The sequence below is a fragment of the Peromyscus leucopus genome, chromosome 12 (assembly GCF_004664715.2).
Source record: "Peromyscus leucopus breed LL Stock chromosome 12, UCI_PerLeu_2.1, whole genome shotgun sequence".
NCBI classification, from domain to species: Eukaryota; Metazoa; Chordata; class Mammalia; order Rodentia; family Cricetidae; genus Peromyscus; species Peromyscus leucopus.
The window spans coordinates 79,518,644-79,534,871 of NC_051073.1; the positions used below are offsets into that span (position 1 = coordinate 79,518,644).

Consider the following 16,228-nt stretch of genomic DNA (forward strand, 5'->3'; position numbering starts at 1 on the left):
TGTTTGGAGGCCAGAGCCCTGAGGGCTGAGAGACATCAGGACTCCAAAGGCTTTTTGGAGGATCTGGAGGTCAGGTGATCCTAGATGTTGGTGCAGTTTCAGCCTCAGCCCTGGGACTCCCCTGGTCACTGTGCATCCATAACAAAGCTGCCTCTTTCCTCCCGGGGTGCAAACTCCATAAATCATGCCCACACTTGGACCAAGAAACGGCTGTGTTTCTGTGGCCCTATCCCTGCCATCCTTTCTGTGGGCTTTGGGGCATGGAGGAAGTCAGAGCCAGCTACCCTCAGTGTCCTTCATGGAGATCATACCTCAAACCTCCGGCACTCTGGCTGGGGCCAGACTTAGGGCCTCTGGAAGGCAGGTGCTTCAGTGTACACTGAGGTTGACAGAAATGTCTTGATGGCAGGAAATCCTAGATGTGCCATCTCTCATCTCACCTAGGCCCCTGAGAAACCTGGCGGTCAGGTCAAGGGCTGGAACCGCATGGCAGAGTCACCCAGAAGACAGAGACGCCCGAGGAGCCAGGAAATCAATGTTTCGGCCACATTGGTTTCTCCTTTCTCAGGCTGGACCCAGGACGGAGTCTCGTGGAAACGCTCATCTCCAGTGCTGCTGGGGCTTTGTCCTTGATGTTCTCAACATCCTTCCCGACCCCTGAACTTTAACCCACAGGGAGCGGCTATAAGCCTCAGGAATGGATAGGCCAGTGGATGATAACCACCCAGACAAGGCCACTGGTGCATGGCTGTCTGGATCCCAGCAGCAACAGACATGGGGCGGGTGCAAGTCACTACTGAGACACTAGGCAGCAGGATTTGCAGGTGTGGAAGCCAGCTCAGTCTATGCAGCGTTGATAGTTGCCTTTGGAGCTTTTGCCTACAAGGATAACAGATTAGGGATCAAGGTACCGTCCCCCAAAGGGTGGCAGAAGCCAGTGTTCAGGCGGAGTGACACAAGCAGGCCCACCACTCACTTCTTCATACTTGGTCCTCCAGTAGAAACGGGCTTCTCTATCCACATACAGTAGCAGCAGGTCACAGAGGAAGGTGACCTGGAAGAGGCAGGACCTACCATGTTCTAGATTCCTCCAGCCAAGCCCTCACCCAGGACACACTATGCAGGTCCGGTGGGTGCCCCCAGGCCCTGGCGGGTGGTTACTGCGGCCAGCGTGAACCCTAGGTTCAGACTTACCATGCCCAGCCAAGCTGCTCCTGTGCCCACTGTGATGGCCGTCGGGATGAGTGCAAACTTCCCTGCCTGAGAGACCTGGGCTGAGCCTCTGCGGCTGGGGCTGTCCTCCCAAACCTCCCCAGGTCTAAACTTTACCTTCCCAGTGACGAGAATGTCAAAGCGGATCCCATAGAGCTTGAGCAGGCTCCGGGCCTCCACACCCGAGGCTTCCCACCAGTGATTGGCTGTCCTGGGGATCGCAGAGAAGACGCCATTGGTTTGCATGCTGCATTTCAGGCCGGATTACCACGGACTCTACCAGCCCAAGCCTTAGGCTCCATGTAGGTGTTAAGGAGGGGGAAAGCGTCCCAGACCCTGGGCAGGGCCTGTCGGGAGGAGAACCAGAGAGGGCACGGGAATGCTGAAATGGACACTGGCAGCCGGGGATGGAAGAAGGGGGGTGTGGAGGTGAGGGCTGGAGAATTCTGAGACAGCGGTTCCTTTCGGCACAGAACTGGGGGAGGAAGTGAGCCAGGCGCTGTGGCAGGGCTGGAGAATGCACTCAGCGGAGAGAAGGGTGCCGGCAGGGGCAGTGGGCACAGAGGCGCACCCCATAAGGTTGTAAAAGGTGGGGAGCCAAGCACAATGAGCTGTATGGAGGGCGCAGTCCTTGGGCCTATGGCCACCTGTGCACCTGCTACTATGTGTGATAAAATGATATTAAGGGGCAGGAGGAGCCCAAGAGTCTACTTGGGGAACTGAAAACATGACGATACCTGCAATTTAAGATCTCTTAGTGCCTCTGGGATTGGAAAATGCAGATTTGGGAACATTACTAACACAGTGGGGAAAATATAAAATGTTAGATTTAATCTACCAACACCCTTTTCCTAACTTCCTTCCTTCCTCCCTCCCCCCTCCTCTCCTTCCTTCCCCCCCCCTCCTTCCCCGGCTGCCTCAGACTTGCTATAAAGCCGAGGATGACTCTGACCCTCCCCCTCCTTTCTCTGCCTCCTGAGGGCTAGGATTAGGGATTACAGCATGCTTTATGACCCAATGTCCAGAGTTGTCTGTGGCAATGGGACAGTGGTCATGTGGAAACACTCCTCAACAGTGTTGGGAAGGGTGAGTATCCAACATCTGGTATTTACTTTCGAATAGTTCTGAGGCCCTGGGTCCAGCCGCTGGCACTGCCGGGGAAGAAAAGCAGGGCCAGCAAACCCGGTCAGGGGTGTATAAATATTTGTGCTGCTGGTCTGAATTTTTCCACAGATATTTTTTGGGTAATTTTTAGGTGAAGTCCTATAGGGAAATTAAAGATGAGAGGCGTCTGTGCCCTGGAGAAGCAGGACCATCTGGGAGAGGCTTCACCGAGATCTGCAGTGAGGAGCCTGTACTGACAGCTGAGTGAGGGAAAAGGGAACGGAGCCGGGGACAGGGGGACACCCACAGGACCCTTGAACACACAGCAGAGATCCTGAGGTCTGGGGACACCCACAGGACCCTTGTACACACAGCAGAGATCCTGAGGTCTGGGGACACCCACAGGACCCTTGTACACACAGCAGAGATCCTGAGGTCTGGGGACACCCACAGGACCCTTGTACACACAGCAGAGATCCTGAGGTCTGGGGACACCCACAGGACCCTTGTACACACAGCAGAGATCCTGAGGTCTGGGGACACCCACAGGACCCTTGTACACACAGCAGAGATGCTGAGGTCTGGGGACAGGGGACACCCACAGGACCCTTGTACACACAGCAGAGATGCTGAGGTCTAAGTTGGATGTGCTCTGTTCTGTGGTTGCAGGGAGACAGGAACAGCCAGGACTGTGGCAGTCGGGGCCGTACCTGAAGTTGTACCCTCTCTGCTGCAGCCGGAAGGAGTACTGGGGACAGCAGTCAGAGCCCCTGGTGTCCAGGTTGCAGTCCCAGTGGATGCTGATGCCCACAGCGCCACCCTGCACACAACACACTTCTGTTGCACTGGCACATGGGCTCCAGGCCCTAACCCTGAGCTGCAGGAACTTCGTCCCAAATGACTCACCAGCAATGCCAGGTCCTCAAAGTCCCCTCCAGCCATGGCCACAAGGTCCCCGATGCGGAACACTGGACAGTACGGGCTGGAATGAGGATCGTAGCGACAATGCTTGAAATAGGTGCTGTCCCAGGTGTCTAAGGCGTTGGTTCTAGAAAGGACAGTGACGGGGATCAGATGACCCAAGAGGCATGGGCCTCTGGGCTCAACCAAGACCTGCCCATGCTTACTTGGAGAAGTTGAACTTGCTGAAGGTGACAGTGTTTTTGATGAAAAGTGTGAAGTTCTGGGCCTGAACCAGCAGGGGCTTCCTGAGGACAGATGGTGTACTGGCAGCATTTTGCTTATCCTAGGGCCCGCCCTGCCCCGGGAGAGAAAGGAGACTCACCTGGGCACAGCACCACGCTCCACTGGGCACCAGCTCCAGATCTCACAGGTCCTGTGGGTTCCATTGAACACCACACACTGACCCGTTTTTATGCCTTGAAAAGACAAAAATGAGCTCCAAGGCCTCAAGTCTCCATGGGTCCTGGGGAGGGTGTGGGGCCCGGGCTTGTCGGCAGAGTGAGGTGGGGCACAGACAAGGACCGCAGGGCCTGCTTTGGGGACCACACAGTACCCCCTCCTCCCTATGTGCTAGCAGTGGTGCCAGAGCACCAAGCCCATGGTTACCATGGCTGTGCGTTCCCGTCTCCCCTTCAGGGCAGTCCTTGTCTTCCCAGCAGTTAGCCAGAGGAACGGAAGGGTGCTGAGGTAAGAGAGACTCTGGTCACCAATAGCACAGGGATGCCTCCTCTTTGTGACTCAACATCACAGACTACAATGACAAGACCCCTGGGATTCCTCCCAGGATACCCTGGGTTTGGAAGCACAGGGAAGGTACAAACTGTAAGCTGGGAAGAAAGAACCATCAGCCTCTGGGGAGATGGTGTTCCAAGGGCTGAACAAGACTCCCGCTCTCCTGACGCCGCCGTCCCTGATAGTTCACTGAGGTCCAGCTCTGGGATAACAGAGCAGGGGGTGGTACTAAAGAACCACAGAAGGACAGACTAGTGATGCTCAATGTAAGGTAGGCGTAGCCATCAGAGAGCAGGGGCCTGTACAGGGAGGGAAGGCCCCATACCTGCTAGGGCCAGTCTTTTCTGCCAAACATGGACACTGTGTCTATGCAAGGCCAAGAGTCATGGAGTCACTAGGAGCTAAAGGTAGGTTCCTGGGGGTCCCCAACCTAAGAGAGGAAGGCAGCCTTGAGCTTCAGAACCCTTATGGGGGGGATTCAGTTCATGAGGAACTCCAGGATGACCCCAGTACCATGGAAGCAAGGATGGCTGAGGGACTGAAAAGGCAGAAGGAGACTTAGGACTTAGCAGAGGTCGGAGTACATCCACTTTCTCTGCTTTGCGGTCCTAACCTGTGTCTGAATGTCTCCAGCTCCTTCAACCAGACCCCGTGGTGGATGTGAGTACCTCCAAACGGCAGCCCAGGTGATGAGAGGCTGGGGTTCTTTACCATGCACTCCCTCCAGCTACCTTCTGTCATACATCAAGTCCAGCTTCTCAGCAGGACTCAGAGGGTCCATGAGATCTTGGGCTGTCATTTTTGTGACCCAGCCCTAATCTATGCTCTAGCCACACTGAGCAGCAGGTATGCCCAGAGACCCCTCACCCCCTCACATAGCCTGGGCCTCTGCCCATGAAGCTCCCTCTGCCCTGGCATCCTGTTGCAGCCACACTGACCCAGATCACCAGCTCCTTTAAGATTTTGTCCATGTACTTCCCTAAGTCTCCCCACTGCAGCCTCTGCCTTGTGAGCATTTGTGGAACCTGCTGCCTTGGCTGGACCATGGCTGCAACTTGAGACACAGGGAGCTGGAGTTCTGCCAGCCCAGCCCGGGGCCTTACCCATATTGGGGGGGGGGGGTGTGCTCAAGAAAGGTTTGCAGAGGGATATGACACTCTATTGAGCATGTGCTTGGAGGGACCAGGCCACTGATATTCCAAGAAGAGCTGGCAGGAACTCTGGTTGTCCTCAGGAAACTGGTCAGATCTGTTGAGTTACTTCCCAGTCATGGGAGGTTTACTGGAGGAGCCAGAAGCCCCAGACAAGGAAAGAGGGAAAGTCTTGTGCTTTCTAAGAAGTGGATGTGTTGGTGTGGTGAAGTTTTGGAGTTGTCTACATGGTGACCTAGAACAAACAACCTCCAGGAGCTGAGGAGTTGTCCGGGCTCCCCAGGGAGAGTCGCCCTTTGTGTACAGACGTCACCTCTTCTGTGGATAGGGGTAAACTATGGGCATATGACATCCCCTGAAACGGTAATGTCACCAAATACCAGAGCCTGGAGTCCAGCCGGGCAAAGGTTGGACTTGAATGTGGTGCTTATATATGGACTGGGTCATAACTTTCACACGAAAGCCATGGTTGTGAGAGCTAGTGTGCTCTTTGAAAGACTGGAATATTCACAAATGGAAAAGGTGAGATGGGGGGGGGTCTCCATTTCTGCAGATAAAGCAGAAGGCTCAAACATGAACACAGCTGGGCTGAAAAACACCCAGAGATCATAAATTACCTGAACACAAAGGCAGAAGTGTGCTTGGTCCCCAGATGAAAGCGGACTCAGGACACGTTAATAAGGCTGGCGAAGAGAAGGGAGGTGCTCCCCCAGCTTGCCCCCTGCTCTTAATGCCCACCTGAGTGTGTGCTTGGCTGTAACCCAGAGGTGGTACCAGCATGGGAAAGAGACCTGAAACTGCCTCCACTCAGAGGTCTGGTGCCGTAGCCCACACGTAGGGTACCTTTGAGCAAGTGACTGAAACTTGGGGAACCCAAATCACCTGTTTGATGGGAATTACAGTGTTTCTGGTGGAAACAGATGTAAAGACTCGATGAAATGACTTCTAGAATTGCCTGATAAAACACAAGCTCAGACTGAGTCCTGATCCACGTGTGAAGGAGAAAGGAGCCGGGGCTGGCGAGAGGAGCGGGGTGTGTCAGAGGCTCTGGACAGACTCACCTCCGCGCATCTGCCCTGGACTTGAGCTGGCGTCACGAGGAAGTTGGTCACCAGGAAGAACACATTCTCTCCCTGGAAGGCAAGGCTGGAGGTAGGCCTCGGCCGGACTCCACAGCCGAGGGGCTAGAAGCTGACGGTCTGTTTGCGGCTCAGTGCTGGGAACGGAACCCACGATCGCAGGCATGCTAGGCCAGCGCTCTACCTCTGGGAACGGAACCCACGATCGCAGGCATGCTAGGCCAGCGCTCTACCTCTGGGAACGGAACCCACGATCGCAGGCATGCTAGGCCAGCGCTCTACCTCTGGGAACGGAACCCACGATCGCAGGCATGCTAGGCCAGCGCTCTACCTCTGGGAACCGAACCCACGATCGCAGGCATGCTAGGCCAGCGCTCTACCTCTGGGAACCGAACCCACGATCGCAGGCATGCTAGGCCAGCGCTCTACCGCTGAGGTATAGCTCAGCCTGGGAGCCCAGACTTCGTGGGACGCCTTCGTGGCTGGCGCCATCGAGTCACCAACCTGGTGCTGCAGAAAGCGATGCCCAGCAAGGCAGGTAAAGCGGGCTGTGTTTACGGCCTTTCCTGAGCCCAAGGAAGGGTCAAGCCGCCATCCATGTCTTCCAAACAAGTTTCTTTTCAAATTCTCATGCACCCAAGCAGAACTTCCCAGAACCTCCTGACCCTAGGCACTGAAGATAGACAATGTGGACAGAGGGGCACTGCTGCTCACACCGGAACAGCCCGCAAGGGAGTGCGTGCGCAGAAAGCTAGCGCCCCCTGGAGCCAAAAGATGGTCAAGGCGGGGTAGTCACCCAGGCTCCTGTAAGTACCCCCACTTGATATCCTACGGGTGACCGCAATTACTCATTGGTTCCCGGAACTAACTTGGAATGAAATTGGCCCATTGCTGGTGTGCTAGGTGAGGTATACAGACTTTTGTTTATGTCTCCTCAGGAAGTGTCATGCAGCAGCTGGCAGTCGGAGCCAGACCAGCTGGGTGGAGGGAGAAGGGAAGAAGAGTGAGCGGGTGGGAGGGATCAGATTGCACCCCGACAGGCAAAGACAGGAAAAGGGACCGTGCGTCAGCCACAAGACGGCAAACTCCCAGCTTCTTCCTCACCACACCTACCCAAGACGAAGGCCTGCTGAGTTTATTTTTTTCCTGCCAGAAGGATGCCCTTCTGGATGAATGGTCTCGACCAGTTCCGTTCAAGGCTGGTCCTGAGCTTGTCTCAGCTTGTATGCACCTACGGGCCTATCAGCTCCTTCTTTTAAGTTGATCATCCAAAATCCAGAAACAGGGACCCGTCCTGCACCACCACAAACATGTAAGGCCAGCATCCCTCCAAGGGAGAATGGACTTTGGTTTCTAGATCCCCTTCCCTCTGCTGGGAAGCCTGACTCGGTGGGGGGTGTGCACGTTCACTTTTAATAAGACTTAATTGCTGTGACTGTGACTTATTTTCTGCCTTCTAATTCTTTTGTTGAGCAGTTTTATTTAATAATGTGGATGAAGGTATGTGTGCTGTCAGTGTGCCTGGTGCCCTCAGAGGCCGGAAGAAGGCACTGGCACTCCCCCGGAACAGGAGTGGCTGGAAGCTGCGAGCCACCATGTGAGTGTTGGGAACAGAACCCAGCACCTCTGCAAGAGGGGCTCTTAACAGCTGAGCCACCTCTCCAACCTTTTGATTCTTTTAATTAATTTTAATCCTTTTAATTCTTTCATCGATGGAAAAAAATGAACCTGATCCAAGATCCCTAATGGTAACAAGGGGACTTGAGAAAGTTCAGCCCCTGGACTCCTGTGCCCTACCTTTCGCTTCCAAGCATAAATCTTGAGCCCAAGCTACTTTAATCCTTTTCAGGTATACCTTTGTGTGGGCGGCGACGGCGGATGGGTAGGGTGCTTTTCTGTTCTGTTCTTGATGGCACTAGGGATTGAACCCAGTGAGTGATGCCTGCCAGGCATCACTCTGCCTCTGAGCTGTATCTCTAACCTTCCTTTAAAAGAAAGTTCCACAGGCACAGGCTTCCTGACACATCCCTGAAAGCCGCTTGCTCAGATTGACTCCGCGCACGCGCACTCTTCTGAGAGGCCCTTTCCCTTCCCCAAGCGCTTCTCCCACCCTCTGGTATCACAGGCATCCTGTCTCTCATGCGTAGCAGCTAGGAGGGCCACTGTCAGTGGTGGAAGGACTCCAGCCTCCTGCAGAGGGGACCTACCTGTGATGGCTTCACGAAGTCAGCCACATCCCATAGCCGGTTCTCTAGTTCCTTAATCTGGGCTACGGAAACCCCTTTGAGTTTAGTGATGACAGAAATGTGGGGGTCCACGTCCCATTCCTGGTAGCCTTTTTTGGCCAAGAGGGCCCACCTAGGGAGAAGGTGATAAACAGTGTAATGTGAGGAGATGTGAGCACTATAACTCTAGGCTGTCTTAGTATACTCCAGAGGCTCCTTAGATCAGCGTGGAGGTCCTCACCTTCTGGCCATCTGCTTCTCTTGCTCTAGACTCCTGAGCAGGTGGAGCCTCGGATGGAGCTGTCCACCATAGTCACTTTTCACATGCCAATGCCTCCCATACACTCAGCAAACCCAGCTCCCTCCTTCAAGGCACTTCAGCCATGCAGCTAGTGGTCTCTCTGGGAGCCTTAGTGCTCGGTTGCTCACAGATGCCAAGATTTACTGCCTCCTGCCCCACCAGGGTGTCTCTAGGCAGGAGTACTGCAGATGTACACAGAGAGCAAGATGCAGCCGGGAGCAATGTCCCTTAGGTGAGCACATGGCTGCTGCTGTCTTCTGACTGGACTAAAATCCTCCTAACGACCACCTCTCACCACCCCCAATCCCACTCTCCCACCAGGTGGAATTCTAAAGAGCCAGCTCCTAGCCCTCAGCCGGCGAGGCCCACAGCAGTCTGTGCAGCTGGCCTGATAAGACGGCAGCTCTTACCCTATCACGTAGACCACCACTCCCAGCTGCAGCAGCCTCTGAGAGACACCCACCCGGCAGTTTCTAGTCATCACATACTTCTCTGTCTTGTAATCCAGAAACCCCCAGCCCACAAGTGTTGCCGCCACGGCAGAAGCCATGTTCCCGGTCCTGCTGGTCACTAGTGCGTGAGTCAGCAGGCTGCTTCAGCCGCAGCTGAACAGGAGGCAGAGCGGCCATGCATGGGATCCAGGCCAGTGTTAAAGGGACATCTCCCTTCAGCAGGATCTGGTTCCTGGCTCAGTCCCAAACATCAGCTGATCTAGGCCTCCTATCCCATCCAAAGTCCTTGGGTTGGACCCTATGCATATAGAGAGGAGTAATCCTGTCCCTGCCCATCCATGTCACTTCTTTATAGGGTGGGCAGTGACCAGTGTGAGGGGACAGAAGCCCAGAGGAGGGCTCTGAGCCCAAACGTGCATTTTCTCAAGTGCAACCGGTCAAGTTAGGTTTGAGATGTCCCCGCTGGAGCTGGAGCAGCAGCACAGCAAAGACTAGCTCTTGAGAGGAAACCGAGACCCGCAGGCAGGACAGCATAGTTGTGGCTTCAGAGATAACCTTTGCTAGACTCTAACAGGGTCCTTCGGTCTTCCCTGGAGTCTGGAGTCAGACTGGGAAAGTCCGTGAAGGAACAGGGAGATGACCACCCCTGTGCACGGCAGCAGTAGATGTGGTAGTCAGCCCTGGTGAAGAGCGTGCCAAGGTCGTGGTGCAGCCACAAACAACACCCGGTTCCCCGGGAGACCGCGGGTGGGAGGCAGCACCATTACTGGCCTCAGTGACCGCCTGCTGCCCGCAAATCAAATTCGATTGGTCAGTGAAGTCAGAGGGACCGCCCACATCCCTGGGAAGCCTCCAGGCAGTGACTTGAGGGTCCAGGGAGGACAGGACCAGAGGGGGCGAGGAAAAGGCACATGATACACGATAAGACACTAAGCTTCCTTTAATTTGCCAAGCGTGCTGGATGTGGGGGCAAGGCCGACAGGCTCCTCTAACCTCTGAGGGGTGCATCCTGGGACAGCCCCTAACCATGTTGTTGATTTGGGTGCCTTGCAATGATGTGCCTCTCAGACGCTTCCGTTCTCAATTAGTAGAAAATACAAGTGGCGTAAGTAGTGAGAAACGTATTGTCAAATAACACAGAGCCCTAGTTAGAAAAGCTCCGAGGTCGCTGGAACCTTGGGCTCAAAGATCTGGGATGTTTTTCTGCTTTGCTTTCCTTACAGTATCGCAGGCCTTGTATCACCACAGGAAGATATCCCAAACTTGAAAGGAAGGCTGTCACGTTGTGTGCCTTTTTAAATGTTTGGAAGAATTGTGGTAAAATACACATAACAATGTATTCATTCACACTGTTATAAAATACATGTCCAGATTTTCTCAGGTTACAAACCTGAACCTCCCTCTGCCCATTAAACAGCTTCTGACTTCCTAGTCTCGTCTCGCTGTTCTCACCAATTGGGTTACTTAGACCAATGGTTCTCAACCTGTCGGTCACAGCCTCCTGGGGTCAAACACCCATTCACAGTCACATGTCTGATATCCTGTATAACCAGATATTCATGACAGTAGCAAAATTAGTTATAGAGTAGCAACAAAAATAATTTTATGGGGAGCTAGAGAGATGGCTCAGCAGTTAAGAGCACTGACTGCTCTTCCAGAGGTCATGAGTTCAATTCCCAGCAACCACATGGCAGCTCACAACCGTCTCTAATGAGGTCTGATGCCCTCTTCTGTAATGCAGGCAAAACACTCATACAACTACACAGAGAAACCCTGTCTCGAAAAGCCAAAAAAAAAAAAAAAAAAAAAAAAAAAAAAGAAAGAAAGAAAGAAAAAGAAAAGAATATAATGGTGGTTGGGGGTCACCACAACATGAGGAACTGCATTAAAGGTTCGCAGCATTAGGAAGGTTGAGAACCGCTGCCTTTAATACTTGCTATGAGTGGGTCACATGGATCTGTCTTCCTGTTACTGGTTTATCTCAGCCCTCAAGTTCTTCCACACTGTAGCACATAAAATGTCCACCCCCTTATCTGGATTATACTGCTGTGCCTTGACTGCTTCTTGATGATATTGCTGTGAATGTCGATTTGCAAATAGTCATTATTTTGATTCCTTTTTGATATATACCCAGAAGTGGGATTGCTGGATTCTATGGGATTCTATTTTTTAATTTAGTTCCCACTGGCCTGCCTCTGGACGCACTCACTGCCACCTAGCTACTAGTGAGTAGAAAGTGGAAGTAGAGTTACCACTGTGTGGCTCATTTCAGTCAGAATTTATTAGCTGAGGTTGGGAAAGAACCTTAAAAAAATGGGTTTCCATTTGTAAGAAGTGAAGATAACGACACCCAGAGACAACGCAGCCTCTGTTCTAAGTGGTGAATCTACTTTCTCTTTTTTAGAGCTGAGGAGGTGCCTCTGAAAACCTTGGCCCACAATGGCTTGGTTGGAAGACTGATTGGCAAAGAAGGCAGAAATTTGAAGAAAATTGAACATGACACAGGGACCAAGATCACCATCTCATCGTAAGCTCCCCTTCAGACTTCTTATGTTCAGGAGTGACTGATTGAGCCTTCCTAGCCTCTACTTTTCTCCAGAGTGGAAATGCTCAGCTGTGCCATACTCTAAGCAGCAGGAAACAGGTCCATAGGGTTGGCTCTATAGCCCACCAGAGCACTGACCAGCAAGAGGGGGGCCCTGGGCTCCATCCCCAGCACCATGAAATTGTTAAGATAAAAAAAAAATCCAGTCAGTTCTGCGGCACAAGTTTATAATCCAGGCTCTTGGGAGAAGAGGCAGCTGGAGCAAAAGTCCAAGGCTAGCCTTGGCTGCACAGTGAACTCAAGGAGAGCTTTAGTGAGACCTTTCTCAAAATACAAAGTAAGACTTGGGGCTAGGGATATAGCTCAGAGGTAGAAGGCTTTCCTTGTAGTAAGAATTTTCTGTCACACCAGCCAGTTCCCAAATAACCTCACAGAAACTTATTAATTATGAAAGCTTGACTGATAGCTTAGGCTTGTTTCTAACTAGTTTTTATAACTTAAATTAACCCATATCTTTTTTTAAAAAAAAACATTTATTTATTTATTAAGTATACAGTGTTCTGTCTGCATGTGTGCCTCAGGCCAGAAGAGGACACCACATCTCATTACAGATGGCTGTGAGCCACCATGTGGTTGCTGGGAATTGAACTCAGGACCTCTGGAAGAACAGCCAGTGCTCTTAACTTCTGAGCCATCTCTCTAGTCCTAACCCATATCTTTTAATCTATGTTTTTTTACTTTTTCTACTTCCTCTCCGTCTGGCTGGTGACTCCTCTCTTCTTCCCAGCATCCTTTGTTCCTGAAAATATTGCCTAACTATTGGCCATTCAGCTTTTTAGTAAACAAATCAGAATAACATATCTTCACAGTGTACAAAAAGATTATTCCACAACATTTCCTAGCATTCGTGAAGCCAAGGTTCATAGTACTAGTCACTAGTAAGACTTGTGACTAGATAGCAGGATTCTATGCTACAGTGTTAGGAAAAAAAATCAAGTCTTTACCAGGATGTGTTTGTGGTCTGGAATTTTATTCTTCCTGTCTTTTCCTCATTGGCCAGCTTGCAGGATTTGAGCATCTATAACCCTGAGAGAACCATCACGGTGAAGGGCGCCATTGATGCATGCGCCAATGCTGAGATAGAGATCATGAAGAAGCTGCGAGAGGCCTTCGAAAACGATATGCTGGTCGTTAATGTAAGTGCCCAGTCCTTCCTTTTCTTGGCTTTCCGACAGCTAAGGCAGGACCCGAGCTCTGTAAGGATAGCGGTCCTTCAGCTGAGGAGGAAGTGCCTTAGGGCAGATGGGAAGAGCGTCCGACTTCCCTTTAATCTGGTAAACACAGACCAGCATGAGCCAGTAAAATCATACCTTCCAGACCGTAAAGTGAGGTGATGCTCATGATCACATATATTGGAACAGGAAGGTTTCAAAGCTGGGCTACACACACACAAACACACACACACATACACACACACACACACACACACACACACACACACGCACGCACACGCACGCACACGCACGCACGCACGCACGCACGAAGTAATGTGGGTCAACAGGGCTGGATGCTGTGATACGAGAATAAAAATTATGGGTCCAGGAAAGTGGGTTCCCCTGTTTTCTAAACTTTGTGTAATATTGTGTCCTCTCTTTCTTTAAAATCCCAAGTATATACTTTAGCCAGGCCTGGTGACACACACCTTTAATCTCAGAACTGGAGAGACAGAGGCAGGTAGATGTCTGTGAGTTCGAGGCCAGCGTGGTCTACATAATGAGTTCCAAGCCAGCTGGGGGTGCATAGTGAAACCCTGTCTCCTTTATATATTTAAAAGACTGGGCTGGAGGTTTACCTCTGTGGTAATATGTGTGTAGCATAGGTAAGGCCTGGAGTTAATTATTCAGGGTTAAAACAGATGGCGTCATAGGGTAGAGAGACCTTGTCTAGTCTGGGCTGTTTGGGGGGAAAGTCTATCTGAAGCAGGCATTTCAGAGTGGCTAGTGGGAGGAAGGCAGGGGCTAGCTCCTGATTGGCATCTCTTGCTTGCTGGTTGGCGCTTGTAGTTGGCCTAGTAAATGCTGTCACCCACTTGAGCGCTCTCTAGCACATTCTTCCTGTTCCTTAATTCTCGCCTTATTAATTGTTTAAAATTATTTCCCCATCAGCAAAGTCGAGGCTCATCTCAGAAGAGTGAAATCTTTCATTTTTCACTATCATCTTCTGAGACTGGAAAGGGTCCTCTGATCAGCCATCATGGGCCACAGTTCAGCCCCCACAGTTATCAACCTCACTGACCTCTGGGCTCCATTGGACCCTTCCTTTTCTTCCCATCCCCCGCACTCACATCTCACAGAGGAGTAAACACTGGCCCAGTGATCTGTGTTGCCGCCCCACCTCCCTCAGCAACACTGCAGGGTTCTTCCTCAGGTCAGTGTCCCATCCCCCACCTCTGCAGGCCCCCCTCCCATGACTGCCTACCACACAGTAATTGTGGGCCAGGATGGGCAGAGGCAGAGCATCCTGAATGAGCAGCGTGGTGGCATTTTCTTCTGGCCATCTCATTCTCCTGGGGACTCTGTCTTTGCTAAACATCTCTTTCCATGAACACCTGGATGTGCTCAAAAGGGGTGTAGGTGCCCTACACATCGTCATTTCAGCGCATGTCCCTTAGATACCTGTGCCAAGTCCATGCTCTGTGAGAGAAATCACACAATCACCAGCTCTTAACATACAGCGTGAGGCGATGGTGAAGGATCCAGGTTTGCTGTTCTCCATTTTTACAAAAAGGGACATTTTTCTAGAGTGACTTTACCCACAGAGAAGGATTGGGGCAGGCTGGGCACAGGCCAGCATAGGGACTGCATTTCTCTGCCTCCAGCCCTGGTGAGGATGCTAGGTAGAAATGTGAAATAAGTAAGGAGATCTTGAAGGTTCTGACCGGTCCTTGGGTGGTTAGAAAAGACTGGTGTTTGTTCTCATTCAGCAAATGTTTGTTGAGTACTGTGTGTCAGATATTGAATACAGCTCTAAGTAACATGGCCACTGACCCCGGGAAGTGAGGCAGAAGCAAGGCACTGAGCCCGTGATTCTGTCTTGTATCTTTGAGGGAATAGGAGCGTTAGGAGAGCCTAGAAAAGGCCATGTCAACTGGGAGGGGGTCGGGGAGACACCTGGACAGGGGAGCAAGAAGGGCCAACGACAGGGCACCGGAGTCCAGAGGTGAAAGGGCACAGGGTATGGAGGGAGCAGGATTTGGTGGGTAGTGGCCGGGGCTCAGCAGGAAAGCAGCTGGTGAAGGCGTGGCTGACCACAGTCAGATGCGTAGCTGCACCCACGGGGGACAGGGAAGCTTTGAGGGAATGTCAGAGTTAGGTTGAGAGGTTGAGGTTTGTTGTCCACGCCCAGTACAAGGTGAGGAAGTCCAGGTACCGGGGCGGGGCGGGACAGACAGGGAAACACTGGTGCTGTGCAGACAGGAGGTGGAGAGTGGCCACGGCAGGCCTGGCCTCTCTGGGCTTCTCTCCCTCATCTTTTTTCTTCATTTCTGTTCCCAGCAACAAGCCAATCTAATCCCAGGGTTGAACCTCAGTGCACTTGGCATCTTTTCAACAGGACTGTCCGTGCTTCCTCCACCAGCAGGGCCCCGTGGGGTCCCCCCCAGTGCCCCCTACCACCCCTTTGCTGTAAGTAGCTCGGTGTCCCGAGGCTCCCTCAGGCTGGGCACCTCCAGGCAGCACAGCTACTCTGCCATGTTGAGTAAGGGCAAAAGCGTTTATTTGCATTCTGGCTTCGTGGGTGATTATAATTCGAGTGAAAGCTTTTCCAGTGGGAGATTGACACTGATCCAAGCTCTGAACGTGTGCTCTCAAACATGGTTAGTGTTGTGCCACAGAGAAAAAGAGCCGCTCCCCGATTCATTCACTCGAGGTCCATTTTATAAAAATAAAAGTTGTTGGTCTGGCAGTGGCGGTGCACACCTTTAATCCCAGCACTCGGCAGGCAGAGGCAGTTCGAGGCCAGCCTGGTCTACAGAGCAAGTTCCGGGACAGCCAAGGCTATACAGAGAAACCCCGTGGCTGTTTGAAACAACATTCATGAGTGTTCCTTGTTTAATACAGATGACACCTGGATTATTCTTGAGTAGATACACATTACCACCTTTGTCCATAATTCAAACATACTTTATTGAAAGGAAGTTTTAAAAGGAAAGGGCCCCAGCGTCTGAGTCTAAACAGCACACTGCCTGATATTTAGTAGGTTATCAGTCAGTGTGGTTTGACTCATAACTCTCGGCAGAAGAAACGTGAATGGTATGTTTCCCGCTTGTTGCCCTCATTCACAATCATCACTCAGGATTAGTACATGACCAAGTGGGGCGTGAAGACACCGGACACCAGACACGGACAGCTGCCCTCCCCCGCTTTTTCTCCTCTAAACACATGGCTTGTTTTGTGTATAAACTGT

The 16,228-nt window shown here is 51.9% G+C and overlaps 1 protein-coding gene and 1 pseudogene across 3 annotated transcripts; one reads left to right on the forward strand and one right to left on the reverse strand.

Annotated features, from left to right (window-relative positions):
• On the reverse strand, positions 1-9,320 carry P2rx6 (purinergic receptor P2X 6). Of its 3 annotated transcripts, none has more exons than XM_028862769.2 (12): positions 9,178-9,320; positions 8,449-8,599; positions 6,224-6,295; positions 3,886-3,961; positions 3,602-3,695; positions 3,444-3,524; positions 3,223-3,364; positions 3,027-3,136; positions 1,330-1,423; positions 1,195-1,260; positions 977-1,054; positions 1-879 (listed from the first exon to the last, which is right to left on the reverse strand). In XM_028862769.2, exons 1-12 carry the CDS (start codon positions 9,315-9,317, stop codon positions 844-846), a joined length of 1,140 nt encoding a protein of 379 aa, XP_028718602.1. In that variant the 5' UTR covers positions 9,318-9,320; the 3' UTR covers positions 1-843. The 3 variants fall into 3 exon arrangements, with proteins under 3 accessions (XP_028718602.1, XP_028718601.1, XP_037065841.1); XM_028862768.2 differs by having other exon boundaries at positions 9,256-9,317; XM_037209946.1 differs by lacking the exon at positions 9,178-9,320 and adding an exon at positions 8,708-9,099.
• The window catches only part of LOC114688141, a 23,950-nt pseudogene continuing 17,037 nt past the window's right edge, over positions 9,316-16,228 (forward strand).